The 16,945-nt window shown below is 37.8% G+C and overlaps 1 protein-coding gene across 2 annotated transcripts in view; it reads left to right on the top strand.

The window, feature by feature from the left end:
• LOC131078657 (uncharacterized) overlaps positions 1-16,073 on the top strand; it is a 36,530-nt gene extending 20,457 nt beyond the window's left edge. The window contains exons 5-8 of one of the 2 annotated variants that reach the window (XM_058016400.2): positions 4,643-4,738; positions 5,066-5,116; positions 14,934-15,542; positions 15,703-16,073. In XM_058016400.2, coding sequence (XP_057872383.2) covers positions 4,643-4,738; positions 5,066-5,116; positions 14,934-15,542; positions 15,703-16,062 — 1,116 coding nt within the window. In that variant the 3' untranslated portion in view covers positions 16,063-16,073. The remainder of the gene's footprint in view (positions 1-4,642; positions 4,739-5,065; positions 5,117-14,933; positions 15,543-15,702) is intronic. The other variant, XM_058016401.2, reaches the window with a different exon arrangement.
• The last annotated feature ends 872 nt before the right edge of the window (positions 16,074-16,945 follow it).

The raw sequence follows: 16,945 nt of genomic DNA, 5'->3' as shown, positions 1-16,945 counted from the left end.
GTAATGATTATTGTAGTCATTCCATGATGTTGGCATATATATTTTTAGAGGATGCCTTGTTGATTGTAGTTGTTTGGTGTGCTCGGGATCATCCTTTTAACACTTGGAGATTAAGTGTTGTTGTGGTATTATCAGTTTATGACCATAGAGGCATCCCAGGATAGCTAATTTCAGAGTTGGTTTTGCTGACAATTTTCTATACCAGCTACTTGACAGGGATTGATCTGCTTAATATTTAGGACATCATGAAGGGAGATGCTAAGGTTTATGTTTTATGGTTGTGTAGTTTATCTTTTCTATTGCCCAAAATCGTGTTTGGCAATGGGATTGCAGGTATGGACCTCATTGAGATGCTTTGGCAGGAGATGTTTTATGGTATGGATTTCAGCCTTTTCAAGTATTTCAGTTTGGGTTTTGATGACGGTTATATTATTGGGTCATAGGAGAGTGGAGTGCATTTTCGCACATTGAGTTTATAGTTATAGTCAGAGTGGCACAATGTCAGCATGGTGGGTTCTTTCTAAGATTGATGTGGGACCCTGGGATCACATGTGGTGGTAGTTCAGTTCAGTTTGGTGTTTTTGATGTTGTGTAGGCATTGGTTGAGAACCAATAATCTTTGGGGAGGGAGGATTGTAATGTCCTCATTTCAGGGTTCTCTTTCAGTGCAGTTGGTCTTGACCTTCTTGGTGGGTGTCTCTCTTGCATGAGGGGCTATTTGATGTTTTCAGTGAGCTCAGATGGTCTGAAGGATTCATATGCTACTTTTTGGAGCGATTTCCGGCTTTTGGTGTTGGTTTTGTTTGTCGGTATTCATCATTGGGATCACTCTAGTGCAATTAGTTTTCAATTTTGATGTGTTTCGACATTTTCTGCAAAATGGGTGTATTATTGGATTATTTTAATTATTTTTAGTAAGGATGCTTAAATTATATTAAAATATTGTACAAGCACCTTAGTGCTATAGCTCGTCAAAACTGGGGTGAAAAGTTTTAAATCATGGGCACATATAATAGGGACCTTATTTGCCAAATTTTCATTATTTAAATGAAAATGTCTTTTTCGAACCTAAAATGGAGTTTAAATTAATAAAGTAATTTTTCTACATTACCCGGGGACGCGTCCCTGATTTTTTTTCAGGCGTCCCCATCTTGGGGATAGGGGACTCCTAGGGGATGTCCCCATAATTTCTGCATATAGACAGTGAATTTTGACAATGAATTCTATAAGAAATTTGATTTTGACTCTCAATTTAACACAAAATTGCCTTAAGAACTCTGCTAGTTCTTATATGTTAAGGTTCTATAATGTATATCTGCATGTTTTATCCATGTATTCGTATGAATATTTTAAATTCCCTATATATTTTAATTTTCCTTATTTTTATATAGCTGTCCCCTTTGCTGTCCCCAAAATTGGCAAAAAAAATCCCCATCCCGGAAACACATACCCCTGTCCCCTGCTGTCCCCGTCCCTGTCCCGGAAACTCGGGGTAACATAGTAATTTTTTAAAAGGATTTTTTGGAAGTTGGAGAAAACAATGTATTAAAGAGAGTTGAGGGACTCATTTGACATTATGGAGATTATTATTTTCTTTGTGGTGAAACCCTTGGGGTTTTGGGAATTGAACTTTGTTCATGCAGCCTTCTGGAGGACGAAAATCCTCTTGAGGAAGTTTGGCTATGGTGGTGAGAGATCTACCTTGGTTGATGTGGTGCAGCTCACATTGAGTTGTAGCTTTAGCAGAACGTTTGCAGGCATTGAAGTTTTCAGAGACTTACGGAATATCAAAATTTGGATGGAATTAGAAACTTTAGGCAAAATACCAACTTGGATGCCATGGTTGAATAAGCACTTGTGATGGGGTAAATTTTGTAATATTGAGCATGAGATTTTATGGCCATATTATGAATGATATCATAATATTATCAAATGGAAAGGACAAAGGGTATCATGGAAAAAGAAATGTCATTCGGCCTTATTCGGAGGCATATAAAACTAGAAAAGTAAGACAAAAAATGTGGGTCCAAAAAAAATTATTGCTCCATATCCATAGCGCATATTCAATGGAATAAGGTTCAAATTGGATAAAAGTGATGAAATAATATTTCCAGCTGCTTCAGCAAATTATTATGGAAGGCAATGAATAGACAAGGAGATTTGATAGACCAAGGAAGTGACAGAATGAATGAAGCAATCGGGCCCATTGTTTACTAGCCGCTAGACTTGAAGGAGGTCATTCGATGTTTGTTCACTTGGAAGCCTCGCGTTTCAATCTGCTAGTCACTATTCACATTTTGGGCATAGTAATGTGCCTTTGAATGTGACGTAGGACTCAGTCCAGGCTGAAGGCGTGAAGTTGGGAGCTTGTAGATTTTCAGAGAAAGTGTTTTGGAAGGAATGAAGACTCTTCTAGGTGCAGCTCCATGTGGCTAATCAATAACTAGATTCATTTTGACTTGAGCTCTTGCAACTTGGAAGTAGCCATACCATAAGCTAGCACTAAGCTTCGGCAACAGAGCATATAGAGCTACAGCTGGGTCGACTATACTTTGCCATTGATTATCTGCCGTGGAAGAAGGGAATGGATGGTTATTAATTGTTTTTGAGTCACTGTATTTGCTGCTGTTCAATAATTGAGAGATTTTTGGAGTGTCATATATGGCTACAGCATCAAATGCGAGGTCAGCCTTTTATATGCATTTCCTGTGTAATTCTCTCCTCATGACAGCAGTTTGTATTCTGAGAAATATTAATGTTTCTGTTCTGCAAATTAAATGTTTGTCTCGCTTGCATAATTGAATACCAAATGCATCAGCGAAATCATTATGTGAGCTTTCATTAAACCTTGCAAAACCAGAAACTACTAAAGGAATACTTTATTTTCTTAAGCATGAAAACTGTACGACATTATGCCTGAATGCCGAATCATTGGAAAGTGAAAAGGAGAAATACAAAGATTTGACTGCAAACAGGGTAGCATCTTATAAAAAACATTACAAATCTACAACCCTACAAATGTTGAAAAAAACAACATCATAACCTCTATATTATTTATAAAGATTTAAAAAATTATTTAAAACATTTAAAAAATACTTGAAAAAAATTACAAGATTTCCTCACTTTTGATGGATAAATCTTCCTCATGCCACTCTTTCTCTCCTATTGGTAGAGGTCTTTTTGATTCTCATAGCCTTCTTCTTTGATGAAAAATGTAGCAACCTTAAAAAATTAACAATGGCAGCTTAGAGGCAAAAATGTAGTTTTGCTCATTTTCCTTTTTGTGAAATGAGTCTTAAAATGTAATAAGCCCTCACTTTACGGTGAATTAGATGTGGAGAGAGTTCTTATTTTTAAAAATGGTAAAAAAAATGCTCTTTGTTTTTGTTTTTGTGTCCATTTGACCACAGATCCTCTGGGGTTCACTTGGGTACATCTAAAATTTGCCCAAGGTTTGCCCTAGGCACCTTGGGTTCCTAGCTGGGACCCTAGGTGATCGTGGGCCATACTTGGCCTCATGCTAGCCCCTTACCGAACCCATACAAGGGTGGGGGATGATTCTTGGAGAACCCAGTAAGTTAGTAACACAGGAAAATTCCTCTCCGTTAGAGTCCAATTTTCTAAGGTCATGATTAATTTATGAACATTATTGATTTAGGCTTGTTGTTGGATGTCTACAAGATCGGAAGTTGGTCAAACCCTTATTATCTGTGAAAGCAATCATGGCCATATCTCTTTAGGTATACACTTAGAAATATGAATATAAGGGAAGTTTGAGCACCCAAGTATGCAACAGTATTTCAAACATCAACTTTTGAGGCTTGATATGGAAGTTGTTAGTAACATTGAGAGTAATTCCCAATACAAGAATGATGGCATTGTAGGCATCGACTTCTGAGGCTAGACATGGAAGTGGTTATAAACATTAGGAAGGACTGCCACCATAACGGTTAGGGCCTAAAGTATACCATTTTCCCTAATTAATCTGATTAAGCAGCCTGTAGGCATCAACTTCTGAGGCTAGACATGGAAGTGGTTATAAAATATACATTAGGAAGGACTGCCATTATAAGGGTTAGGGCCTAAAGTATACCATTTTCCCTAATTAATCTGATTACACAGCCCTCCTACTAACCTAATGGTTAATTGGTTGTGGATTATTGTGTTTTCTTGGTCGGCCTCCTCTTTCCTCTTTTGTGGCCTAAAATAAAAAATAAAAAAATCCCCCATCCTGTAAGCTTCTAAAAACATGCCTTTCCCCTCAAGCTGGATATGACAAAAAGGTGTTTGAGAATTGATTCGATGACTAAGAGTCTTTCATATCAATCTTGCAAGCAGAAGTTAATAAAATGCATTACGTGAAAAATTTAAAATGTATAAGAAGATTGGAGGCTATTACTTCACTACATTGATACCACTCTTATGACATAGCCAGAACTTCTTAATGCTCGAGCTTTATTGAATTTTTCCTTTTGTATGCATGTTCTTCTTCTCTTCAATAAATTTCTTGGTATTGTTATACTGCAGCTTTATGGCTTCATGATTATCTAAATAATATCTGTAATGGAAGTTTATAACCTCTATGTCAAATCTACCGGACAAGAAGCAAGCTTGTGATTGTGTATCTATTGAGGCAATGCAGGCTGTATGCTATCTAAACAACTACAATGAAGACTTTAAAGGTGGTCTTTTTCACTTCCAAGAAGGTGAACCAACAACTATTGTACCCAAGATTGGAGTGAGTATAATCTCAAAATGTGCTTTAAATTTTCTTATTCAAGAATTTTCTTTATCAGGAGGTTTAGAATCACTTTAGATGATTATAGAGTATAATGGAATGTGTGGGACTTGATTGAAAGTTATCAAATCCAACTACATGTTTACAGAGGTTTGTATCTGACTAGGCCTAGAAAGTTAGAACTATGCGTAATATATTTTTTCTAATTTATAGGGATAGATTTTCTTCTTAAGCATTTCTGGTTTATGTGAAACTGATACATTTTCTAGGATATAATTGTCACACAAATCGAAATGATCATATTGCTGTTTTTACTGATTGTTTCAGGATGCAATACTTTATACAGCAGATGAATCCAATATTCATTGTGTTGATGAGGTACAATGTCAATTTTTTACGTTGCAGTCGTTATTCATTTATCCATATGATTCTATTGACTTGTTTCCAGATCAATGTATCCTTTTAATTTACTTGTAGCTACAAAAGACACATTTCTTAATCTCTGAATGAGCATTTCAAATCTGTTTTAAGACAAATCCATTGAAAACTATTTCCAACTTTATCATCTTGCATTTAAGCAAGATTTATGGTAGTGTTGATGTGTATTTTGTACACGACTAAACACAGAATAAAATACTTAAAGGTACCTTATCCTCTCTTGAGCAAAGTTTCCCGACTGCTGAAGATCTTGCCGAAGGATCAGTCGAGGCAACTCCAAGGTTCTTGTATGTAGGTTCTCTACTCGTGGATAAGCTCTCTGTGGTTTGATGTGATTTTGCTAGAATCACAAGGGGACTTACACTTGATGACTGAACGTCTGATTTGTTTTGAATATTGCTGGAACACAGGATTTCACTAGTCTACATTTTAAAAAAAAAAGAAAAGGATGAGGGCGGGGAAAGGATCTAATTCTAACACTAAGAATGTAGGAGCAATAAATAACCTTTGATGAAATTCTAACTAAGTCTTGTTTTGACATCCCAGGACCATCTCCACAAGGTTAGTGTGATCTTCGGAGGAAAGCTTTATGATGTTCAGATCATTGCTACAAGCATAGACACCATCAGGCTGATGCATATCAGTGAAGAAGCGACAATTGAAGTTAAGCTTAAGCTGAATGATTCCAGTTGACTACACAAGGCAAGTCTGCAATCAACAAACTGCTAGTAGTATGGATATACGAATTTCACCATCAATCAAACACATTTCTTCCACTCATCCAATAACATGAAATCGAATCTGAGAAGTATAAAGACCATGCAAATTGTTGAATCGACCCATAGATTTCACCATTTCTTCAATGAAGTTTACAAGTCTTTTACAACAACATCTTGGCAACAAACCTTGCCTTCTCTTTCTATTCTACTCTAATTGCTATTCTATCAACTAACTATTCACTATTTCTAACTATTCACCTTCTAACTACTGACAAACTATCCCTTTACAAATGAGGAGCCAAGGCTTATATAGCGCCCTCAATACAATTCGATGGCTCAGATCAATTTGAAACTAATGGCCGAGATCTTACAATGAAAACCCTAATTAGGGTTTGTTACAACAAACTCAATTCTGACCAATGAAATAATTGCATTATTTGGACATGTCTTCTTTGGAATATTCGACCAATGGATAACCAGGGTAGGTACATCGAAGTTTGTGTCATTTTGAGGAGTCGGGTACATTGAATCTGGACACGCTGAGATGGACCAATCCGACTGGAGGAGTGATGACTGGGATGCCACCTTGTCTGACACTTGTAATTTGGTAGATGTTCAATTTGATGATGCTGAGAAGTTAACTTTAATTAACTCTTCTGAAACTATTCTGCTTCTCCGACAGACCCTTGCTTTAACCTCCTTTGTCTTTGATGTGCATGATGGATGGTGTACCTTTCCTTCAAATGCTGGATTGGAAGAGGTTGTCCTTGATGATGCTGGGTTGGAAGTGGTCATCCTCAATGATGCTGGACTGGAGGAGGTCGTCCTTGTTGATGCTGGACTGGAGAAGGTCGTCCTTGTCTTGGCCTGGTCTTCTTTTAACTGCAAGACAAACCCAAAAGATGATTAAGGACACATAATAAATTCATTTCAACATAGCATTTTCTACCTTAAATCATCAACAAGAAGATGTTAAAATGAAGCTTGCTCAATATTCTTTCTAGGGACAGGCCCTATAAGAATTTCGCCCTGGACCCTTTGGAAGGGTCAGGAGCGAAATTTGCATTCCTGGCCAACTTAGACCTCTTTTCAACATTACCTCACAACCAACTCCTCGTCTGGCCCAAACAAGGTGAAAAATAGGAGTTTCAAAAGATTTCGCCTTGGACCCTCTGAAAGGGTCAGAAGCGAAATTTTCATTTTAGCTCAAAATTCACACTTTTGATGGTCAAACATCTTTCCAAGGCATTCCAAATAGTTTTCCTCACCCTAGTCCAGGCCTGACTTAGCACAAAATTTGGAGAAAAGGATGGTTTTAGTGTTTTTCGCTTTGGACCCTTTGGAAGGGTCAGGAGCGAATTTCTCTCTATGCTTGCCTTCCCTCACTCAACTCCATTTCTCTCACTTTCTATACTTGGAATCTCATCCTTGGATCCCTCTCCCAAGCTTGCAACATTTTGTTTGACCTCAAAATGACTAGAAAAGAGAATTTCGCTTTGAATCATGGCCAGGGACAAGACCTATAATGAATTTCGCCCTGGACCCTTTGGAAGGGTTAGGAGCGAATTTCTTCCTCTTGCCTAAAATCATCACTTTTGGAGACAACAATCCATTCAAGGGCAATCTCAAGGGCTTCTACCATCTTTGTCTAGGCCTGGCTTGGTCTAAATGTGAAAGGAATAGGTGGTTTTTAGAATTTCGCTCTGGACCCTTTGGAAGGGTCAGGGGCGAATTCTTGATTTGGCTCAATTCCTTCAATTTCAATGTTTCCTAGCAACTTGAAATTACTCCTAAAGACTTCTTCCATCCCAATTCACTTTAGTTTGCAATTGTCTTGACACATTTGGAAGAAAAGTGGTTTTGGTGAAATTTCGCCCTGGACCTTCTGGAAGGGTCAGGAGCGGAATTCTTAATTTAGGCTTATTCCTCCATCATTTCAAGTTGAATTCACCTCAAAAGGATAGAAAACACTTCTCCTCTCACATCCAACCCAAGTTTGACTTGATTTTGCAAAGGAAAATAGGTGGTTGAAGAATTTTCGCCCTGGACCCTCTGGAAGGGTCAGGAGCGATTTTCATCGTTTTGCTCAATTCCTTCAATCTTGATAATCATTGGCAATTTGGAGTCATTCTTAAGGCCTTCTTTAATCATGATCCACACTAGATTTAGCATGAAACTAAGGGAAAATATAGGTTTTGCACAATTCCGCCTTGGACCCTTTGGAAGGGTCAGGAGCGAATTTTCCTTTCTAGCCTAAAATCATAATTCTTTCAATCCCAATCTTCTTTGCAAGGTAAAATCTCCTCTCTCTTCACCTTAGGAACAAGGTTTTAAGCTCAAGCAAGGTGAAAAATATAGGCTTGTAAGGAATTTTGCTTTGGACCCTTTGGAAGGGTCAGGAGCGAAATTTCCTTCCTTGGCTAAAACACTCATTCCTCAACCTTTTCAAACATTCCCAAAGGCCACGACATGTTTATTCTCTCTTTCCACATGCCTTAGACATCAAAATTTGGTCGAACAAGGAAGGGAAAGAGGTCCATGAAGATTTTCGCTCTGGACCCTCTGGAAGGGTTAGGAGCGAAAATCATGATTTGAGCTTCACTTCTCCAACTCCAAACCACCTCAAGAGGCAAAGACATGCTATCTCACTTCCATCCACGCCATAAAAACCCAAGGACTTGACCTTATCCAAGGAAAAATAGGTGTTTTTAGGAATTTCGCTCTGGACCCTTTGGAAGGGTCAGGAGCGAATTTCCTATTTTGAGCTTGTTTTGACTACTCCATTACCTCAATCCAATATTCAAAGGAAAGAACACATCAAAGTCCTTCTAACCATGCCATAAAAATCAAGAATCTGACCATCTCCAAGAAGAAAATATGAGTTTCCAAGAATTTCGCTCTGGACCCTTTGGAAGGGTCAGGAGCGAAATTCACCCTCTTAGCTAAAATCCTTCATTTTTCAATGCTTTCGAACATTTCCAAAGGCCAAACATGTCCACTCTTCCTTTCAACATGCCTTGGACATCAAAAATTGGTCAAACTAGGGAGGAAAAGAGGTCTAAGAAGATTTTCGCTCTGGACCCTTTGGAAGGGTCAGGAGTGAAAATCTTAGTTTAGGCTTTGATTGCTCATTTTTCAAACTTCAATCTTCTTTGGAGGCAAACATAGATCATTTTCCACCTAAGGAACAAGGTTTCAAGCCCAAATCAAGTAGCAAATGAGGTTTATAGTGATTTTCGCTCTGGACCCTTTGGAAGGGTCAGGAGCGAAATTCCCTTTCAGGCTAAAATCTTGATCTTCAAAATCATCCAACTCCCTCTCAGGGCAAGAACATACTAACTCCTCTATCATGCCAAAGTTTAGCCAAAATAAGGAAGAAAATAAGAGCTACCAAGATTTTCGCTCTGGACCCTCTGGAAGGGTCAGGAGCGAAAATCATGTTTTGGGTTTGACAAAGGGTCAGGAGCGAAATTCCCTTTCAGGCTAAAATCTTGATCTTCAAAATCATCCAACTCCCTCTCAGGGCAAGAACATACTAACTCCTCTATCATGCCAAAGTTTAGCCAAAATAAGGAAGAAAATAAGAGCTACCAAGATTTTCGCTCTGGACCCTCTGGAAGGGTCAGGAGCGAAAATCATGTTTTGGGTTTGATCCTTGACTTTTCCAACTCTAATCTTCCTTGGGAGGCAAACATAGATCCCTCTCCTTTCATTTCCACCTTGGTCCTGACTCTGGCTAAAGGAAAAATGAGTGTTTTCAAGAATTTCGCTCTGGACCCTTTGGAAGGGTCAGGAGCGAAATCCCTAATCTTGGCCAAAATCCTTCACATTTTCACATCCCATCACCTCAAAACTAGAACGTTGGTCTAAACAAGGGAGAAAATGAGGTTTTCAAGAATTTCGCTTTGGACCCTTTGGAAGGGTCAGGAGCGAAATTCCTACTTTAGGCTAATTTCCATCATTTTGTCACCTCAAATCTCCTCTCAAAGACAAATGTGCATCAAAACCTTCCCATCACGCCCCAGAAGTCAACAAACTTGGTCATGTCAAAGAGCAAAGTGGAGAAAAATGAATTTCGTTCTGGACCCTTTGGAAGGGTCAGGAGCGAAAATCATCCTTGGGCTCAAATCTTGACTTCATTTTCACATTTCCTCATTCAAACAAGCGTTTTTACCTTCATTCAAGCCTAGGAATGCGTTAGTTCTAGGTTTTGGTCAAAGTAGAATGTCTTATGGAGAATTTCGCTCGGAAGGGTCAGGAGTGAAATTCGCTTTGGACCCTTTGGAAGGGTCAGGAGCAAAATTTGACATTTTGGTCTCTCTGTCAGGATCATTTTATGGAATATAACATTTAAGTATAAGGAAATGTCACTTATACTTTAAGTTATATTCCATATATACTGTCAGGATGTTTGAGAGTGGTTTCGGACCTCCAAGAGTTATATTGCAAAATCTAGTTTTTGGAGGATTCTTCAGTTTTCCAAACAGTCAAATTTCAGGATCAGGACATTCCAGAGCCAAATTTCAGGATCAGGACATTCCAGACTTAGCCAAATTTCAGGGCATTTGAAGATCAGGATGACATTCCAGACTTCATCACTCACCAAGTTGACCTAGCTTGGACCTTCAAGAATGATACTCACTCACCAAGCAAGACACAATTAGCAACAAAATCAAAACCAGGCCCTAAGGAAGAGTTTCAAAGAAACCCTAATTTTGGGGCCCCAAAGACTCAACCTAGCTCAAGAAGAGCCTGCTATCCAGGTGATTCCCCTAGCAACACTCGAAAAGCAAAGGCTAACAGACAAAACTCTAAAACCTAGAAAGCAAAACCCCACAAAGCAAAAAAAGTAGGGGTCCCCATTTGCAATGGGGCGATGTGTGAATACGTCACAACAGGTAGTATGCATGCATTTAGCTCAGGTGCCATATTTTAACGTTACATATTGGAGGCTGTGGTCATAGTTGCTGCTTCTGATTTTTAGAAAAGCCTCCTCTTATTGGTCAAGTGGTTGGATTGCAAAACTTAAGTATAATCTTGTTAGTACTAATATAATTTTGGACAATTTCCAGAGTATATCTTTGGTTTGTGCTTTCATAAGCCTTGAGTTGGATCCTCTTGTTAGTACTAATATAATTTTGGACAATTTCCAGAGTATATCTTTGGTTTGTGCTTTCATAAGCCTTGAGTTGGATCCTCATATTCATTGTGGTGAGAACCTCATATTCATTGTGGTGAGAACACTTTTGGTTTTTAGAGATGATGAAGATTGGATAAAAACGCCCCTTTTTAATTTTCTTTAATTTCAATCCCTAGCATACAGAATATAAACTTGCACAATTGATTATTAATGAGAATTCCTAATTTTTAATTGGCTGATTAAATAATTACTGCTAAAATTAAATTGAATTGCTTGGATGCTTTGAAATCTGCCCAGATTTATATCAGATATTACTTTCTATAGTATTGTCAATTTTTTTCAAGCCTATACTAGTTCAATGCTTTTGATAAATAATTTTTTAATCTACCTGAGTGAAGGATTTTCGTCCACAAACTCAACAAGGAAAATAAAGGGTTTCCATCCTTTAATTGCTGCCATGAGGGGTTTTGTCCTCAGATTAAATGAACCGGAGTTCCATGCTCCAAAGGAGTAATAATCAGATAAATAAAGATGTATTCTTCATATGCCCCTTGACTTTTGATTAAATTAAACTATAATTTTATATTTTAATATTATAGTATATTATGTTATACATAAATATATATTTTAATTTCCTGCCTGCTAATGGGCAGTATAGGGTTTATCCTAGGACGAGAAGAGAGGGAGTTGAATGGACTAAACTGGAACTGGGGTGGGTGAAAGTAAATTTTGATGGAGCTTCAAAAGGGAACCCTAGTCCCTCGGGAGCTGGATGTGTAGCTCGCGACTCAGAAGGAAACATACTTGCAATTGATTTGAAGCAATTGGAGATAGGAACCAATAATGAGGCAGAGATACAAGTGGCTATGTTGGCGGTGGATTTGGTGTAAAGACTAAGGATTGAACAATTGCATCTGGAAGGGGATTCTCAGATAGTGATCAATGCAATTGCCAATGGAGGAGTAAAGGTATGGAAGTCGGATAAATTTGTTTGAGTCATCAAAACGAAATTAGAAGGTTTCAAAAATTTCAAAATCTCGCATGTGTGTCAGGAGGGAAATCAGTTGGTAGATTCCTTGTCCAAGTTGGCAGTGGAAGTGGCGGGATGAAGTGTGTTGGAGATGTGAGCTGGAGTTGTACGAACTTTGCATTTACTCACTTTCAATTTGGCAGTTACTGTGAAGGGAGGAAGGACGACGAGAAGTGAGGCGGCGGATTTTGGTGATAGGCATTTATGGTTCGTTTGGGTTGCGCACTCCAATCTTTATTGTCACCTTCGGTTGTTGTGGGAGATGTGCACACATGATTCTTGTTTGATATATGGGGTAGCCTCCTCACAATTGTGGCTGGTGCAAGGTGAAATCTCTGTCAAGAATATGGAGGTGAATTTCAGCTTGAAGGCTTTGAAGCAGCAGATGGCCTTTTGGGGCAAAATCACATTGGAGAGGTTGAAGATAGTCTTCACTATGGACGACCCATTTTTCCTTCTGCAGGAGTGTTCGGTTCTGGGTTATGATTTCATCTTGCAAATAAAAATATCACACAAACATGGATATTTTGTCCATGTTCTGTGCTTGGGGGCTCAAATGTGATAGCGTCCAGGAAGTGAAACGAATAATGGAGAGGTGTGTGAGACCAGAATGGAGGCTGGGTCTGGACACTCTCCTTGCATTTGCAGATCTGGGCCGAGGGTTTGTGACTGCTTTGGGTGATTGGGTGGTTGTTCCGGGCTATCCTTCACATGTGCACCCTTTCATCCTTTGGTGCGCTCTTGAGGACAGGAATGTGAGGAGGCATATGAAGCTATGGAAGGGTGGCATGTGGTTCAGGACTGCATTACTGATTGGGAGCTTGTACTAGCTTTGGGCTTGCTGCAGGAGATGATTGACCTGATAAAAGCTCAAGTTCAAATTGGCGGATTATTGGAGAGATGGCCAATATGGGAATCGCAGGGGTCGTGCCTCAAGGAGAGGAGTGGCAGGTGGACAGAGCTCGCGAAGGAGGCTAAGACGAGGCGATGTGGCAGAGACAAGGGATGGCTGGGGTAACGAGGTGCATGCCCAGTGAATTGGGGGATTTTTCATTTTGAAATTGTAATTTTTGTAAGTTTTGATATTGTGAAATTCGCTGTGATGTCGTATTTTTTTCAATGATCTATTTTGGGGGTAGAAATTTGGGGGAAATTTTGATTATCCAATTGTTTGTAGGTGGAGGGCAGGGTAGGGTTTGCCCATTTTGAGATGTGATTTTCAAAGCTGGTGTATGTAGCTGCAAACTTTCTTATTATTAATAAAATTATACAAAGTTTACCGACCGAAAAAAAGAAAAATATTTTAATTTATTATTATTATTATTATTATAATCTCATTTTCAAAAGGGGACATTGTAGTCCGCCCTTCCCAAGATTTCTCCTCCTCAAGCAATCACAATTAAGATGCTCCAAAAAATTCTTTACTTGATTAAGTCTCGTTGAACAACTTTGTGTGTCTTGTCTTAAAACAATTTTGCTTGATGGTACGTATTGTCTTGCAAATCTTCTTGAGTCATACCCAACTCTATTAAATTGCTCTATCTCTACAACTTCTTTCTTGTGGACCTTTTTTAATGGAGAAACATTTCCCTATTAATCTTTTGCAATGCTACTCTGATATCATTGCAATTTGTGGAACTTGAAGCAAGATATGTCTCTACCTTTATTTCAAAAAGTGGGTTATCCCAATGGACAAACTTCTCTACATCCATTTCAAAAAGTGGATTATCTGCAACTCAGTGGAAAATTTGAAAACTATTCCTATTATCAGATTGGAAATCAGTTTCATGTTTAGACCATTCATATTGGCCTAATTCTAAACAATTGTCTTGTGAATAGTTCATTTTTTATTCTTAGTGATTTCTAGATGCTTATTGTTCGTTATTGATCTAACAATACCACATACTCAAAACCAATGTAATATCCCCATTCAATCTCTAAGCAAAAACAAGCGAGTAACCTTGTATGGCCAGGTGTGGCAAGCCAGGAAACCTTCAAATTAATTAGTAGCAGAAATCATGAATAGGTTTAGCGAGAATAATAAATAAAGAATGATAACAAGACTTTGTTAAGTATTGTATTGATATTAATTATTGTGTTGATAACATGAGAAAGCTCCTTAAATTATCTTTACAAAGGATGATAGCCTACAATACATGAACAAAGCCAATACAAAGAATGACAAATGACTAAGGTATAGGGTCGACATCATCACTGGTGGTTAACAATTAACAAGGATAGGCAAGTTAGACAACTATATGAATCGGATCGATGAATACACATTATAGGTAACGACTTGAAGAGAGATAAATCAAAATTCAACGTCAACTAAATGTATCAAAGGCAATTTAACAAGTTTTGCCTATGCCGAGCTTTCAGTCAATACAGATATCAGACGAGTTAGATTAGACTGTCAAGGAAGTGATTCGATTAGACTTAAGAAATTAATTCCAATATTGTGTTATCTACTCTTCACATCTCCGACACCTTACTATCATGTACAGAAGCAATTTGTTAATCCATTTAAATATTTAATAAATAAGTTCTTCAGTTCAATATGCATATTTTGTGGTCTAAGGAACGTGTTAATGAAAATAGTCTAAACAAGCATTTGATGAAGTCTAGCACTTTCCATGTTGCTGGCTGGCGTGTGAATTTTTTTTAATGTGTAAATGAATTTAATCTTATATTTTTCAACTTTGCCATAAAGCCTAAGTTTTTTCGGTGCCTTTGTGTTTAGAGGCTAGAACTTTCTTCCTGTCTTTCTTCTTCTGAAATTAATGCTATGGATGTTTTAGGTGTGGTAAATGGCACCATGTATGTATGTAATATTCTTTTACTTGGCTGCATCTGTATGCATCCTTGCAGATCACTGAAGGGGAACGATGTACATTAACACTGTGGTTCACACGCGATAGTTCACATAATGAGGATGCCAAGCTCATCAGTCAACTTTCTGATCACCTTTATCCTTTTTTAAACCCTGGTGGGGTCAAGGATACTGATTCTGATTTACTTATGCCCCATGGGGCCAAGAAGATGATGATGCAAGATTCTTCTTCAATAAGAGTAGAAGAACTAAATGATTTAGCAACTGTTACTAGTCGTAATGTATCTGGGTATTTGCATTTTTCATCAGATTTCATATTAGAACACTGGCTTCCTTTGCCAGCATCGGATAACATGTATTGGGTAAACCAGGACCATCTTATGATGGAAGAGGCACATGATTTTTTAGTTGGTCTTAAAGAACAACACTTGGACTTTGATATCCGTTGGGCCAGGATGCTCTTACTTGGTTTGGAGTTTTGTTTTGATAAGGATCACGGCAACTTAGAGGAATGTGAAACAAAGATGAAAGAAACCAACCATGATTGTACATTATATTCTTCAGATTCCCTTGATAAGCCACTGCAACTGCAATGGAAAGGAATTGTGTTGCCTGAGCTATTTAGAAACAGTTTACATGCCGTTCAGGTAACTTTTAATTTTTACGTTGCAGTAAATTCAAAAATAATTTGCTTCTTGTTTACCACTTATATCTTCGTTTTATTATGGACGATAATTTGCCTCTATCATGTAATGTAGATTGCTATCCAGTTATCTGTCAAGTTAACTTCTGAATTCTAATGATCAGGTTGTCCTGTTTTACCATTGGAAGTTTTGGAAGCGACCAAGTAATTGTGTGGAGGATTATTGCTATGGTTTTGGAGCAGAAACTGCTACAGGGGCATCTACTGGTCACAGAGAGTTACAGACAGACAGATATAGTTTGTTAAGAAAGGTCTTATGTAAAAAGTTCACAGTACAAGACACTATGCTGCCTGATTTCAGTGTAGATTATTCTGCATCTTCTCATGAAGAGCAACCCATTTTCAATTATGAAGACTTTATTCAGGCTACTAATGGATGGAAGCAATATTTATGCACATTATCGAGAGCTTTACTTCTAAGCTTACCTCAATGGGAAGCAAATAAAATTATCTTTTCAGTATGATCTTACAAATCTATGCAACTTTATCAGCGAGTTTCATGGTTTTTTTTTCTCAATGTATGCGACGTAACATGCCAAACAGAGATGGCCAGTGAAGTCGACCATGTTAAAATGAGAGCTCAATTTTCAAGGCAAGTCAAAACAGATCTTGTGTCTATTACAGAAGTTAGGATAAAAGCAAAGCAACACACTTGTAGGCATCTCACAACCTATAAGAGGGAATCCATCTTCAAGCAATAAGGGTTGACTGAATGATTCATAATCCTCAGTCATGCATGTTAATCTGTTAAACCAGGAAAGAACTCCTTTTTTTTTAATATAATAATTTATTAAATTCATTTACATGGTCTGCCTAGTCTTTTGTTGGTCTTGAAAATTGGCACAGAAGTTTGGAGGAGCAAATTGTAATTAATGTTCAGTTCAAGTGTAAGATTTTTCTCTTTTAACTGCAGTTTGTCGTCTCTTGTATTCCATTCTGTGTTAAATTCTTGTGGTGGTAGTCGATGATATTGTCACTTTTTTTTTTTTAATATAATAATTTATTAAATTCATTTACATGGTCTGCCTAGTCTTTTGTTGGTCTTGAAAATTGGCACAGAAGTTTGGAGGAGCAAATTGTAATTAATGTTCAGTTCAAGTGTAAGATTTTTCTCTTTTAACTGCAGTTTGTCGTCTCTTGTATTCCATTCTGTGTTAAATTCTTGTGGTGGTAGTCGATGATATTGTCACTTTTTTTTTTTTTAATATAATAATTTATTAAATTCATTTACATGGTCTGCCTAGTCTTTTGTTGGTCTTGAAAATTGGCACAGAAGTTTGGAGGAGCAAATTGTAATTAATGTTCAGTTCAAGTGTAAGATTTTTCTCTTTTAACTGCAGTTTGTCG

The sequence above is a fragment of the Cryptomeria japonica genome, chromosome 2 (genome assembly GCF_030272615.1).
Source record: "Cryptomeria japonica chromosome 2, Sugi_1.0, whole genome shotgun sequence".
In the NCBI taxonomy this organism is placed as follows: domain Eukaryota; kingdom Viridiplantae; phylum Streptophyta; class Pinopsida; order Cupressales; family Cupressaceae; genus Cryptomeria; species Cryptomeria japonica.
This window is presented reverse-complemented; position numbering and strand designations above follow the sequence as displayed.